The sequence below is a fragment of the Condylura cristata genome, unplaced genomic scaffold (assembly GCF_000260355.1).
Source record: "Condylura cristata isolate star-nosed mole 26May11 unplaced genomic scaffold, ConCri1.0 scaffold00003, whole genome shotgun sequence".
NCBI lineage: Eukaryota > Metazoa > Chordata > Mammalia > Eulipotyphla > Talpidae > Condylura > Condylura cristata.
The window spans coordinates 5810446-5825678 of record NW_004567104.1 but is presented as its reverse complement, the minus strand read 5'-3'; the positions used below and the strand labels follow the sequence as shown (position 1 = coordinate 5825678).

General features: G+C 36.5%; 1 protein-coding gene across 1 annotated transcript in view; it reads left to right on the top strand.

Moving 5' to 3' along the window:
* Positions 1-15233, top strand: part of WDR49 (WD repeat domain 49) — a 155407-nt gene that overhangs the window by 44041 nt on the left and 96133 nt on the right. Inside the window, exons 5-6 of the mRNA XM_004675382.1 lie at positions 8082-8249; positions 10383-10531. Coding sequence (XP_004675439.1) covers positions 8082-8249; positions 10383-10531 — 317 coding nt within the window. The remainder of the gene's footprint in view (positions 1-8081; positions 8250-10382; positions 10532-15233) is intronic.

Here is a 15233-nt window from a genome sequence, read left to right as displayed (position 1 = left end):
ATTTTAATTATTTTTTAAAAAGATTTATTTATTTATGCTTTCAGAACTGGGGCACAGGCCAGAGGTACAGGGATGGTGAGAGGATTCACCAGAGAGCAGAGCAGGCAGACTGACAAAGTACACTGCTGAGGGGAACAGCGTGTGGGGCAGGAGAGGTCTGCCATGCCATGTGGATCACCTCTGGGGTGGGGATCAAACTCATACTGAAGTGGCTTTAGCTTCTTAGCTGTGCTTTAACATGCTGCACCCTCAGGGAGGGTCCGATTTGAATTATTTTTTTAGAAAAATTCAGTATAAGAGAAGATAATTCTAAAAGGAATGAAGAGTACAGAAAGGTATATGTATAAGATTGTCTTTCAAATTTTAAAATTGAAGTTCAAGTACTTTTGAAAGGTAGACCTTCTTTTTGTCCTAAACAACATGACATTCCCCACATTTTGCCATAGAGATTAAGAACATAAATGCAAGTATTTCATTTGTTTATTCTCAACTGAGTCAGTTCAATAAGAGGGAATGGGAGGAAGGCTTACATGATGAGGCAGAGAGGGGAACACATGCTAAAGTCAAAGGTAGGGTGGTGGGCTTGATAAGGGTCATGCACTTTGGTCTGTAAATATTACAGTCTGGATAAAACAGTCAGCTCCTGTTTCATTTGATGCATTTTTTCTCCAGAGACATACAGATTGATACTCTTAAAACTCTTGAAATATGTTTTTTTTTTTTAAATTTTCTTCTCAATGTGGAGTTAATACACAGTTGAAGAAAGAAATATTTGGAGAAGTGTAATAATGATGCTAAGGATAAAATATCTGTAAACTGAAATATCAAAGGGAGAACAGTCTCAAACAAGAATATTAGCTTATTGCTTTAAGATAAGTTTCAGGCTTCTTATTAAAACTTTGAAGGAGAAACTGTTTTCATTTTGTCTGAGTAGTTCTTTGTCATAGTCTAATGAAAAATAATTACATTCTGAAATGCTTGTACAGGAAGAACAAAGATTTTGTGTAATAGCAGCAAGACATAAGTGTCTGTAATCTCAGAGGCTTTTTTCTATTTTTTTTTTTTTTTGGTCCTAACTAATTATTTCTCATGGAGACAATATCATAATATCATTGGAAACCATAACCATACATGGGAAGTGCAGCTATTTGAGTAAGCTCTAAATTGCTTGCACTAAAAAAACAAACATTGATTTTTTTTTTTATTACATTGAAAGGTGATTTTCTCCTTTCTTTGTCCCTAGCTAGGAGAATGTACAGAACAGCTTGAACTGATAACAGAATCACTATTGCTGCACTAATTGATGGAAGTGTGCTAGAGAACTTACAATGCACACCCTCAGGAGATTCTTAATTGATCAAGACTACTTGGAATGGGAGCCAGATTTAATGTCTTGTTTGTGTGTTTTTTTCTCCTTGCATCTCAATCAGTATCCAGAGAAAGATGGCAAACCACTCCCTGAGTTAGCAAGAACACAGTCCACTTTCCTGCCAGGAAACTGCTCTGTATATGAAAGCAGCTGAAATAAGCTGTGAGACCCTGGTCTACTTTGAAGAAAGTGGTCTCTTCTGGCAGCTTTGTCCATAGTGTGGTAGAAGGATCATAGAACAAATAACTGTGTGTATCATGAACATGGACTTAATCAGCAGTTTGCTAAGCCATTATATTAGTTGCATTATTAATTTTTAATGTGCCTAATAATTCAAAACTAGGTGCATTTTGATTTTTTAAAGTGGAGTATATATTTCTTTTATTCCCACTTTGCAATGAGAGTCGTGGTCTCAAAGACTGGGATGCTGATTTAGAATAATAAAGGAAGGCCCTCCCTGGTGGTGCAGTGGGTTAAAGCACAGCACTGAGAATCTAAAGCCGCTTCCGCATGAGTTCGATTCCCACCTGCCCCGGACGTGACCACATGGCGTGGCAGACCTCTCCTGACCCGCCTGCTGCTCCCCTCAGCAGTGTACTTTGTCAGTCTGCCTGTTCTGTTCCCCACTCTGTCTCTGGTGAAGCCTCTCACTGCCCCTGAGCCTCTGGCCTGCACCCCCAGTTCTGTATGCACAAATAAGTAAATCTTAAAAAAAAAAAAGAATAATAAAGGAATAGTGTGTGAAAATAAGGAAATGGGTCTTGACTCTCACCTGAAACAAAAGAACATCAAACAAAGTTCAAGCTAGGGTGTTTTCCAAAGCCACATGACTCAGAAAGGAAAAAGCTAAAAAATGATAATATGAATTCCTACTTAGAAATGGCCCAGTTTTCCAGTTTTCTACTCTGCTATCGCTTTTCTCTGTTGGCAAATGATAAAAAGTGGCCTTGCTCTATATTTCTCTAAGTGCACTTAATAGCAATACTTACTTAGTTTTTAGGTATCACTTTTCATTTTCAAATCACTCTTTCTCCATTAGCCACTTGCTATTACATAGGATTATTAGGGCTACTTTGACAGCACCCACAATGACATGGATTCGAAATAGCTTACCTATAATGCTGTTTTTTATGACTAAGTGGTAGAGTGGGAAAATTGAAAGTCAGATCTTAAGGGATAGACACGATAAACTGTCATTTCTTTCCCTCAAAATATTACCTAAAAGTAGTTAAAAATGCTGCCATCTACCAAGCTCTAAGTTCACTGAGAATATTAAAAACAAATCATTTATTTTATCAGCTCATTCTATCCCTTAGCTTGGAATTTTAAAAACTTTTCATCATAACCTATCATTTTCTTTCCCCTCTTCAAGAAGTGAGGAAAGACAATTTTATTTACCAGATAATTTGATTTTAAGGAAATGAGTTTACTATCACCTTTCTCTCTGACATTCTCAGGAGCTCTACACTCTAAAATTTAATCAGAAACATGTTATGAATTGGCTTAGAAATAAAGTATGAATTGTGAAGCCTGCAATATGTAACACTACTGGTCCATAAATGTCACTTGGTAACCTGAAGATTCAAATCATAACGCAATACTTTGAATACCAGAGCAGATCTACTTCTTTATGTGTCTTTCTTTATAGTTTCAAAACTAATATGACTTGCTTCTATGGGAACAGATGACAAAGTAATTTTCTGGGAATTTACTTTGATTGTAGGGTAGTGATATTATGGAATTTCCATGGATTTGAAGATGGTATATTACATTGTATTTTTTAAGCTCTCATAATATTGCTTCACTGTTAAGTTATAATAACCCTTAGCATTTTCTATAAGCAAAGGGAATATTTTCAGTGTGGTTGCTTTGTGATTAGAACACTTGTCACAAGATTTTATACTGTTAATGCTTCTAGTAGTTTGCAGCAATGGTGTACCAGATAATGAGAAGCCCTCTGCCTCAGAAATTAATTGATCCCCTGTGAAACTGAAAGGACACCTCTTTGCTGAAGCTGATAACTTCTCTACCAAATTATAAGAATGAGAGCTTGATTCTCTAGAGTATAAGATGATAGCAGTATGCTATTCAGTGCATTCTAGTATCTTGCTATTTAAACTGTGATCCTATGAGAACACTAGCAAGGTAGAGCTGTTAGAAATGTAGAATATTAGGATTCCTGAAAGAAAACCTGCATTTTCACATCAGTGTGCAGGTGATTTATGTACATATAAAATTTTGAGAAGCTCTGTTTCAGTGCTCAAGGGAATCAGGTCCTGGAATTTAAATTTACACTCCTGTTTTGTGAAATGTTACTCTCTAGCTCATATTTTTAATATTTCATGTTACATAACTTTAAACTACTAAACTCAGAGACAGAATACCTGGGCTCCCGTCATGAGTTTGACAAAAAGCAACTGCTGACTTTGGTTAAATCATTAAACCTGTGTGGGATCTATTCCTTCACATGAAATTGGAATAAGTTATATTAGTCTTTTTTTAATTCTAAATTCTGAAACTTACCACTTACTTCCCACATGTTTTTTTGTCACCACCTGTCACTTGTAATGCTTTTTGTTTGTTTGTTTGTTTATTTGTTTTGTTAATATTTGCCACATATTTTCTAGGCCCTGAAATCTACAAAGCCTTCCCTGTTTTTCAAACTTCTGTTTATCTGTATCACTCAAATTATCACTTTATTATGTGCTAGTTTTCTGCAATTGTTTGATTTATATATCTATGCCTCCAAGTTTGGGGCCATTTGACTATGACTTTTTCTTCTCTTTTTAGCCTTATGTGTGCAGGCACATTGTAGGTGCTAATTATGATACTGGGTGTCAGGAGACCCTAAACTGACTGAGGCCCTGTTAACAAATACTTTACTAAATACTGTCTGGGTTCCAGACTGTGCACATAATTGTAAGTCTGCTCAGGTTTAGAAAATAGCAAAGGGATTTATTTAACAAGCAGGATAAACAGTTTCTAAGGCCAAAGTCATGTCCATGACTATCTTGCACAAAGACCATTACGATGGCATCTCCCCCTGACTGAGGATGTGCAGCTTCTCTCCCAAACAACAGGCCACGTGTCTAAGATGTTGTCTTCCTCCTCTGCTGAACTGGTAGAGAAGCCAGTCTCTAAACCAGATCCCAACTCCTGAAGGCAATAGAAGACATGATAGGAGATGTTCTCAGAGCTGTAGGACTCTCCAGCACAGCACCAGACAAGCCACACTCAGAATATCAGTCTCAGCCACCAAAATGATCCAACAAATGGTCTCACTCATATAGTTAGGGCAGGCTATATCCACAGCAAAAACCAGGGAACTTTTCAGTATCTTGGTTACATGCAAATCCTCTTCCCCTGGCCTCCACCTTTGTAAGTCCTCAATGGCCTTCTCTAAGATCAGCCGTTCTGGGGCTCAAATCCACTGGTCCCTAAAATGCTGAAGCAACTCCAAACCTGAAACTCAAATCTTGAATCTTGGAGCCTGGACAAACAAAAAATTTTCTTCTTTCTTTCTGCTCCAATCACTACTATTTCCTCTCCAAGGCAGCCCCTCCTCAAAATCTATTCTTTTTAACTTTACCCCTGAGGCTGTTTTTGTCTTCACAGCAACCCCCTCAGGGAGGGGCACCACCTGCCATAGACCCTGACCTCAGTCTCTGGTTACAACCCCCACTTTTAGCTTTTATCACCATACCTATGGTGAATATTGGACAAACCCTTTCATTGGCATAATTACAAACAACATTATACAGCCCAATGGCACAACTGTTGGTAGGTAGCAATTAAATCTTTGAAAAATATGTGCTTTGTTTTGAGAAACGATATCTATAGGTGATATACTGAATAGCTTCAACTTCATTACCCCGGTTTTCAATTAGTCATAATCTATATATATTTATGTGGGATAGGTATAAAATGAATTTATCAGAAATTTCACATGTCACTATCAGGTCTTAAATAATTAAATTCTAGTTGCTTTTAGAATAATTATTTCAGTAAAATAGGCTAGAAGAGGGTCCTCCCTGGTGGCAAAATGGGTTAATGCACAGCACTGCAAAGCTGGCCGCAGCCACTTCAGCGTGAGTTGATTCCTAGCCCCGGAGGTGACTCACATGGTGCAGCAGACCTCTTCTGACCCATCCTGCTGCTCCCCTCAACAGTGTACTTCATCCATCTGCCTGTTCCGCTCCCCACTCTGTCTCTGGTGAATCCTTTCGCTGCTCTTACTCCTCTGGCTTCTACCCCTGTTCTGTATAAATAAGTAAATCTTATGTTCTGCATAAATAAGTAAATCTTTAAAAAAAATAAAGAGTAGGCTAGAAAAAGGGAGTATTGAGTCATTCTCATGTATCAGAATTTCCTTGTCTCTAGAAATTATTTGGAAGTGTTTATGTTAATGGACAAACACACACACACATGCATTCACAAGGTAAAACAACTAAGGTTATTTCACAAAATCATAAAACTATTTTCAGGATTGCCATTTCTAGAACTTGGTGCTGATGCTCACTTGGAGAAAGAACATTTAAAAAAATCTTGAAACGACAGTGAACATAAGGCTTCTTTTTTTAAAAAAATTTTTCTTATGTATAGCACAGCAAGCGGTGTATCTAACATATCTGTGGATTCCCTTGCCTCTCCCATTGAGGCCAATCAGAAAGCTGCTAACAGGGGCAGTGGGCTGGGTTATAAGAAAGGAGCTTCAAACCTTTTTTTTTTGCAGTGAACAGGATGTAAAACTGCCTTCTGCTTCAGAAGATGGCATTATTCTTTTTTAAAAGATTTTAAAAATGTATTTATGCATAGTAGAACTGGGGCATAGGTTAGAGGTGTGTGAAGGATAAAAGGATTCACCAGAAACAGAGTGGGGAGCAGAACAGGTGGGCTAACCAAAATATATAGCTGAGGGGAGCAGTCGGGAGACAGGAGAGGTCTTCTAAGACATGTTCGTCACCTCCATGGCGGGGACTGAACTTATGCCATAGGTGTAGCCTGAGACTTAGCCCCAGGCCACCATAGAGACCCCAAAGGCAGTATTTTTAATATTCTGGGTTTGCCTACCATTTATTGCAAAAAGAGACATTATCTATATTTAAAGAATGTTTTCTATGCAAACATTTTGACACATTATTCTGGAAGAAAAGGTAGTCAGCAATTAGTTTCACAAGAAATGCAGGAATATTAGCAATCCATTGGGAATTGTTCTGACAATAAGTCTCTTAATTTTATTTAATTAGCAAATCATCAGTAATTCCAAGAGCTATTCAATTACAGCAACATTTTTTAAACAACACAAAATTACAACATACCTCTTTATAGGCAGGAATTTGATCTTTAGGTCAAATCTGAAAACTTTTTTTTTTTAAAGATTTATTTATTTATGCATACAGAACTGGGGTACAGACCAGAAGTGCAGGAGCAGTGAGAGGCTTCACCAGAGACAGAGTGGAAAGCAGAACAGGCCAAGTACACTGCTGAGGGGAGCAGCGGGCAGGTCAGGAGAGGTCTGCCATGCCATGTGGTCACCTTCCAGGGCGGGGATCAAACTCATGCTAATGTGGCTTTAGCTCTTAGTGCTGTTCTTTAACCTGCTGCACCACCATGGAGGGACCCAAATCTGAAATCTTTTAACTTTGGGGCATAAAGAATTAATCAAAAGAAATAAAGCATTTTCTTAACCATGGAGGATGTCAGTTAGTTAGTTGAAGGGCAGTTATGGCTGAAATTAGTTTAAAGGAAGTTATGGCTATTTGCTTTTTGGAGCAGGTGAGTCTGATAGGAATGGATAGGCTTTCCTGGCAAAAGGCAGAGGGCCCCTTTCTTTGCTTGGCAAGTGTGTTTTGCTGCACAACAAGTTGTTGGGAACATAGGGACCGTCATTACACCTAAGCCAGCTGTGTTTGGGAATCTTGGTAGGTGTACAGTCCTGGCCTTCTTCCTCACAAACATTTTATTATTTTTATTTTTTAAAAGATTTATTTTCTTTATATATGCATATAAGATCTGGGGGTGGTAGACTACAAGTGTGGGATGGGTACCAGAGTGGGGAGCAAGACAGGCAGATCTATTTAAATACACTGCTGAGGGGAGCAGTAAGCGGGCCAGAAGAGATCTGTTGTGCCATGTGGGTCAGCTCCCTGGCTGGGGATTAAACCCATGTTTTAGTGGCTTTTGATAGCTTCAGAGTCCTGAGACTTAACCCCTTGTGCCACTAGGTAGGACCTACTTGTAAACATTTCAAACCAGTCAAGGCATATGTAAGCCATAGTTTGGACATGAGCTACAAGCTTGACAGCAGAACATGGCTGCTAAGATCCTTTTGTCTACTGTAGGCCTAAGAAGAAGAATCCAAGAATTTGGGCTCTTTTTATTCATCTCATATTCTCAGAAACCCACAGAATTCCAACCTCCTTCAGAATTAATGTTGCTTTCTTCCATGCTTTCCTGTAAAAAACAAAACAAAACAAAACAAAACAAAAACCAAAATATCTGCCCAAAAAGTCTGAATACAGAAATTATTGTAACTTCTGCTAAGTTCTTTGATGGGAGATGGGGGGAAGTGGGAGTGAGGTGTTGTGTAAGTATTGCATTGTGTTATTATAATCCGAGTTTAATTTTTAACTTTATACTTAGCATTATTCAATTTTCTCATATCTTGTGAGAAATCAGCTAAAGATTCTTTTCTTTCTTTCTTTTTTATCAGTTACTTACAATGCATCTTTAGATGCTATCATTTCCAGTACAGCCAGCAATATGAAGTCCATGGTGCTGGCGTGGAGAGAGAAGTCAAAAAAGCACTTTAAAATGACATCCTTCAACATTGCCCAGGGTATCCATGCTTTTGATTACCACTCTCAGCTCAATTTAATTGGTATGTAAAATAAATCATTATAATTATGAGGGCCTTATAAATAGCTTGGTTATGCATATCTATATGCAGGGATTGTCTCTACCTTGTTGCTTTAGTGCCAGAGAGACCAACTTGAGCAACTAACATTTTATTGTCTGAGAATATCTAATAATGCATTTTGATGTGCAGTGTATATAAACTATATTGGGTTGAAAATATGAGAAAGCGCCCCATGCCTTAGTGAGTCTTTGTATTAGAATTGGTGGTAAATGTAAAATGATACAGAGAAAGAAGAGAGTTTGTGCAGCATTTGCTGTTTTGCTATTGTTCTAGCACCACCAAACGCTGAACCCCAATAAATACATGATTTTCCTTGCTATTAAACTCACACACACCCACATAAACAGAAAAATGAAGAACATTTTTCTTTTCTTCTTTTTTTTTAAGATATATTTATTTATGTATGCATACAGAACTGAGGTACAAGTGAGAGGACTCACCAGATACCGAGTGGGGAGCAAAACAGGCAGGTCTACTGAAGTACACTGCTGAGGGGAGCAGCAGGTGAGACAGGAGAGGTCTGCTGTGGTCATGTGGATCACTTCTGGGGTGGGGATCAAAAATCGCACTGAAGCAGCTTTGGCTCATCTGCAATCTGCAATGCTACACTTCAACTCATTATCACACCAGGGAGGTCCTGAGGAATTATACACACACACACACACACACACACACATATATGTACATATATATATATATATATATATATTAGATTTATTTATGCTTACAGAACTGGGATACTGGGATACAGGCCAGAGGTGTGGTGGGTGAGAGGATTCACCAAAGACAGAGTGGGGAGCAGAATAAGCATATTGACAAAGTACACTGCAGAGGGTAGCAGCTGCGGGTCAGAAGAGGGCTGCCACACCATGTGGGTCAGCTCCTTGGCGGGAATTGAACTTGCGCTGCAGTGCCTTCAGAGAGCTTCATAATGTGGAGCTTTAACCTGTTGTGCTACCAAGGAGAGCCCATGAAGAACTTTTTAAAATTACCTTTCTGAATAAAACGTCTCAAGAGGTTTTTGGAAAAAATTCATATAATCAACTTTTTTTTTTAATACAAGGTGTATCTTTTTGCTAAGGAAATGCTATGTTTTTCCTGTGCTACATAGTTAAGGAAAAGATTTAGACATTATGAAAGCTGACAATTTGATGGTTAGTTCAAGCATTATAAAAAGTGAGATTTTTACAGAAGGTTCGAGAATTGATGACAGGATTTTCAAAGGACTCATATATCATCCATTTCATTGACTGATTGAATATGTTTATTCAAATCCCTCTATGCTGGCCACTAATTTGCATCTGGTATAACAATGGTGAAAATCTCAACTCCACAGTAGATCCTAAATGCAGAATTTGTCACGAGATTCCAAGCATATTAAGAAGCATTGTGCTCTCTGCTTTTGAAGAGCTCCCTGAATATAACCACTTTTTTTTCAAGAATGCTGTTTTTCTCAATCAAGCAGGCCAAAAGTGTGTTTGTTCTGATTGTTTCCATGTAAATACTGAGTTATTTACATGGCAGTGAAACTATTCATTTTCTTTGAGTTTTTAAATATTTTGGAAACTTCAAACATTTCTTATTTCTGTGATAACATGTACTTTTATTATATTTTTAAATTATCATTCTTCATTTTGTGCATTTTTTCATCTCAGTTGTAATCCCCATGGACTTCCCACCCCCAATTCACCCATGTGCCATCACCATAGTCCAGAGCACTCTTCCCACCCCAGTTCTGATTCCATGTTCAACACCGCTAGGCTGTGTTGAGTGAAAATATTAGTATTAACAGGCACGCTTTGTCTCTACCAGCCTGCTGCTGGTTGGTTGCCTCCTTATCGGGACTGAATTGTCTTTGAAATAATCCATACACCCTTCTCACCACTATTCCATTTCAACTGTTTCCAGTGCTCACTGGATCTTTTTCCCTATTAGCCTGGGCCTTGGGGCAATGGCAATTTTTTTCTCCCTTTAAAACAGAACACATCAGTGCTTAGAAGGTGACTACCAAACTGTAGATATGTGGTAAGCTCTTTTCAAAAGAAAGTACTGTGCAATATTTATTCATTTTTTTTAAATTCTATTTCTGATTAGCAACAGCTGGCATTAACAATAAAGTTTGCCTTTGGAATCCTTATGTTGTCTCTAAGCCAGTTGGAGTCCTTTGGGGTCACTCAGCCAGTGTGATAGCTGTCCAGTTCTTTGCTGCAAGAAAACAACTTTTCAGCTTCTCCAGAGATAAAGTAAGTAACATCATACATTTATTTATTTAGTTAGTTCTGCTTGCCTAGTTCCTACCCGAATCTATCCTTTGTCCTAAAGTCCTTTGAGAGATGGTACAGATTTTTAAAAAAATGTATTTGTCCTAAAGTCCTTTGAGAGATGGTACAGATTTTTTAAAAAATGTATCAACTAACTACTATTGTCTTAGGAAGTTATATTTGGAAAAGAAATTGGTAGTTTCTTAGTTATGTAGTCCTGGGAAAATTACAAAGTATTGCATTATTATTATTTTTTTTAAAATCAAGTACTCATGGGTTTAATTCTTATTATTGAGTTTTTTCATAGATCACATCTTTATAATTTCAATAATTCTCACAAATTCATTAGAATATTCAGCAATCAAAAAAAGACAAACTCATGCCTCTTGCAGCAACATGGGATGTAGCTGGAAGGGATCATGCTTAGGGAAATAAGCAAACTGGAAAAAAAAAGAAAAATACTGGATAATTTCACTCATAGCAAGAGCATATGGAGTCAGAGTGGGGGTGGGGGAGAGAGAAACAAATGTAATAGAGTTAAAAAATGAAAACAATGAACAACTATAAACCAGAGACATTTTATGGGTGTGGAAAAGGGAATAGAATCAGAACTGGGGTGAGAAGAGTGCTCTGGACTATGTTGATGGTACACGGGTGAAATGGTGGTAGGAAGCCCATGGTGATTACAACTGAAATGAAAAAATGCACAAAATGAAGAATGATATAAAAGTAAAGAAATAGTTGGAGAGGAGGAAATGTTATTTTGTTAAGATACTAGTTGGAACTAAGAGTGATATATTGCTTTTCTTATGAAAGTATTCATAATTGAAGATAATCTGGAGAATATCAAATTGTTAAGAGCACTTTAAGTATATGTCCATTTCTATTTGATGAATTTAATGGGATATTTTAAATATGGTGGAGAAAACATAAAAGAAACACAAACAGAAAGTCCAGGGTGAGATTTTTATAGCATTTAAATTTCTATTATTGGATTTAGCACAGGTATAATTGAGGGTCATATATGTGCATTTTACTTTCACTGGAATTTGAAGATGGCAAAGATCATTTGTGGAATTTGTTTTCTCTTTTCAGGACCTAGCTCATATTAATGCATCTACAATAAATTTTGAATATATCCTACAAAATAGTGTAACTGATAAGTGAAATTAGGGACTATGTCTTTTTTGGATTGTTCCAAACAATCCATATTGTTTCATATATTAGTTATATGAATTTATCTCTTTCAAACATAAATGTGAAAGAAATCCTCAGTCTTTTATGATTACATAGTTCTCTGAAAGTCTATAAGTTTAAATGCAAATGAAAACTTATCCTTAGAATCAGAACTGATTGTTTATAGTTATCAACAATATTAAGATTACTTGGCTTTTTCCCAAAGCAGTTTTATGATTCTATTCTTTTGCTTTGGCTTTTCAACCATTACACTATACTAAAACTTGCTATCTTTTCTTTCACATTAATCTAAATCCATTTCCTGTTGATAAATTCATAATAATCTCAGTATTTATGTCTTTACAACAGACAACAAGGCCGTCTGCAATCAGGTTAAATCTCTGTTTTATTGCTATAAAATTCTTTTGGGTATATATTTTTATGATTTATTTATTTATGCATACATAGCTGGGGTACAGGCCAGAGGTGCAGAGGCAGTGAGAGAATTCACAGAGACAGAGTGGGCAGCAGAATCGGCAGACTGACAAGTACAGTGCTGAGGAGAGCAGCAGGTGGGCCTGGAGTCCTCTGCTGCACCATGTGGATCACCTCTGGGGTGGGGATTGAACTCCTGCTGAAGTGGCTTTAACTTTTAATGTTGTGCTTTAACCCGCTGAGCCACCAGGGAGGGGCCTCTTTTGGATATTTTAAAGTCTGGGATAAAGTTAGGGAGTAGGGAAAATGAAAGTAATAAAATATTTTTTAAAAGAGAATTTGAATGATTTGGTCAACAAGTTGCTAAGTAAGAGGACGTATAGAGCAAAGAAATTCATGCTTAAATAATGTTTTCCACAACTTTTTTTGATGACTGTTCTATTTCTACTTTCCAGTGATGATTAAATATTAAGTTTATTCCTATATAATTCTGAATCATACTAAACACTGGTTCAATTGCATTTGCTTTAGATCTTTGAAATAGTTCTCACAAGATAGCAGTCACTGATGGCAATGCCCTCTTGGGGGTCACTAATTGGTCATTTGGAAGAAGAATCATCAGGGCAGTAAGAGGACTTTCAAAATCAGGGAAAATCTCTCTGTCGGGGGTTGGCATTCTAAACAGTGAGCCTGATTAGGTTTTTCAATTGCTTCTAATTCTTCTCTCCTGGGCTACGAAGCCTGATTTGGTCCCCAGAATCAGAGCAGTCTATAACTTAATCAGTCCTCTCTGAGAGGGACTGACTTTTTTTCAGTTCCTGGGTTGCACTTTTATATCCAAACTGATAAGGAAAATACAAAGTTAGCCTTTTTTGCTAGTGACTGCATCTTTTTTGTCTTCCTTTTCTTTAATGTATACACTCCCTCTTCAACTTACATCTACCTGTTCATTCATAAAGGCATTTTTGTTATCTTTAAATTACATAAGTGCATTAGTGCTTTCCCATAAAAATTACAGGTGAGGAAGCATCTAGTGTAAAAAGTGGATATCCCTCTCACTTACTTTCCCTTCAAATAAATTCCTCTCCAGTTAATCATATATTGATGTATAATTTCACTAAATTATTTATATTACATGATAGTACATAGTATTTTCATAATATAAAATTTTGTATACCCTGTTACATGTGTACATATGCAAGATAGCATTGATTATTAAATGGTATCACATGTTCTTTGTAAACCTTGGCAAATATGTTTTGTTTTTTTTTTTTAAGATTTATTTATTTGTGCATACAGAACAGGGTCAGGGGCGTTGAGAGGCTTCACTAGAGACAGAGTGGGGAACAGAACAGGCAGATGGACAAAGCACACTGCTGAGGGGAGCAGCCGGTGGGTCAGGAAGTGGTCTGCCATGCCATGCGGTCACCTCCGGGGCAGGCAGTAATCGAACTCACGCGGAAGTGGCTTTAGCTTCTCAGTGCTTTGCTTTAACCCGATGTGCCACCAGGGAGGGCCATGTTTTCTTTTATTCAGTTGAGCGTCTGTTATTTTTTTCAATTGAGTTAATATTAGTTTATATCATTGTTTTCATTATAGAAGTGTAGGAAACCCCATTAGGCATTATTTTCATATTTTGTTCTTTTTGCTTTAAATAATTTCTTTTGCTGTGCAGAAGCTTTTCAGTTTGATTAGTTCCATTTGTTCTTTTGCTTTTTTTTTTTTTCTTGATGTTAAAAGTTGAGTCACCAAAGACATTCTTGAAGCTAATGTCATGGGTTTTGTTTTCTTCCACACATTTTATAGTTTCTGGTCTTAACATCCAAGTCATTAATGCATATTTAAAAAAAATTCATTGTTTAAAATAGTTCTTTCTACAATGTTCACTCTTGGTTCTCTTTTGTGGTAGATTAATGGTTGATAAAAATGTGGACTTATTCCTCTGCTTTCAATTCTTATTCTGTGTGTCTATTTTTAGGCCAGTTCCATATTGTCTTGTTTACTATTGCTTTATAACATAATTTGGAGTCTGAGAGTGTAATACCTCTGATTTTGCTCTTTTTTTTTTTTTGCCCCGATGGCTGTGGCTAGTCAGGGTATTTTATAATTCTATAGAAATTTCAGTTCTGTTTATTTTTTCTTGAAATAATTCTATTGAAACTTTGGCACTAAATTGAGTCTGTACATTGCTTTGGGTAAGATGCTTATTTTGACTACTACTCCAATTCATGAGCAGGGAGTACCTTTCTGTTTACTTGTGTCTTAAATTTCTTTTCACAATGTCTTATAATTTTCATTGTGCAACTTTTTCACCTCACTGTTATGCTTACTCTTATGTAATTAATATTTTTTGAATGCAATAGAAAAGGGGATTCTTAAAAATTTCCTTCTCTTCAGTTTCATGTTTTTGTACTGTAACACAACTGTGTACTATAGATTGGTTTTATAACTTCAAACTACCTGTACAGATTTATTGTTTCCAATAATTTTTAATGGAGTCTTTAAGGTTATACACACACACACACACACACACACACTTATATATAATTACTTTATGTGTTTACTTTGTCTTTCCCATTTTGTGTTCTTTTTATATCTTTCTCTGCCTAATTTCTCTATCTAGGATTCCAATACTATGTTGATTAATGGTGCTGAAAATGGATGTTGTGTCTTTTACTAAATCTCAGAAAGAAGACTTTCAGTTTTTCACAGTTGAGTATGATGTTAGTATGGGTTTAGAATATGTTCCTTTTTAATATCATAATTAATTTCAAATCTTATTACTTTTTCTTCATGTATTTATATGATATTATAATTTGTATATTTTCTTTTGTTGATGTAGTAAATTTAATTGACTGATTCTTTCCTAGTAAATGTTAGGGTCAATATTCATATATTCTGAAAAACCATAGTAGTATTTTATTTGGAATTTCATTGAATTTTACATATGGCCTCTTTAAATTAGTGAGAAAACACACAATTTATGTCTATTTACTTTCCTGCTGTATTTCAGAAATTTTTTTATGTACACTTTGTTTCCAATTTCTTGTTCAGGCTTTCCTTCCATGATTTA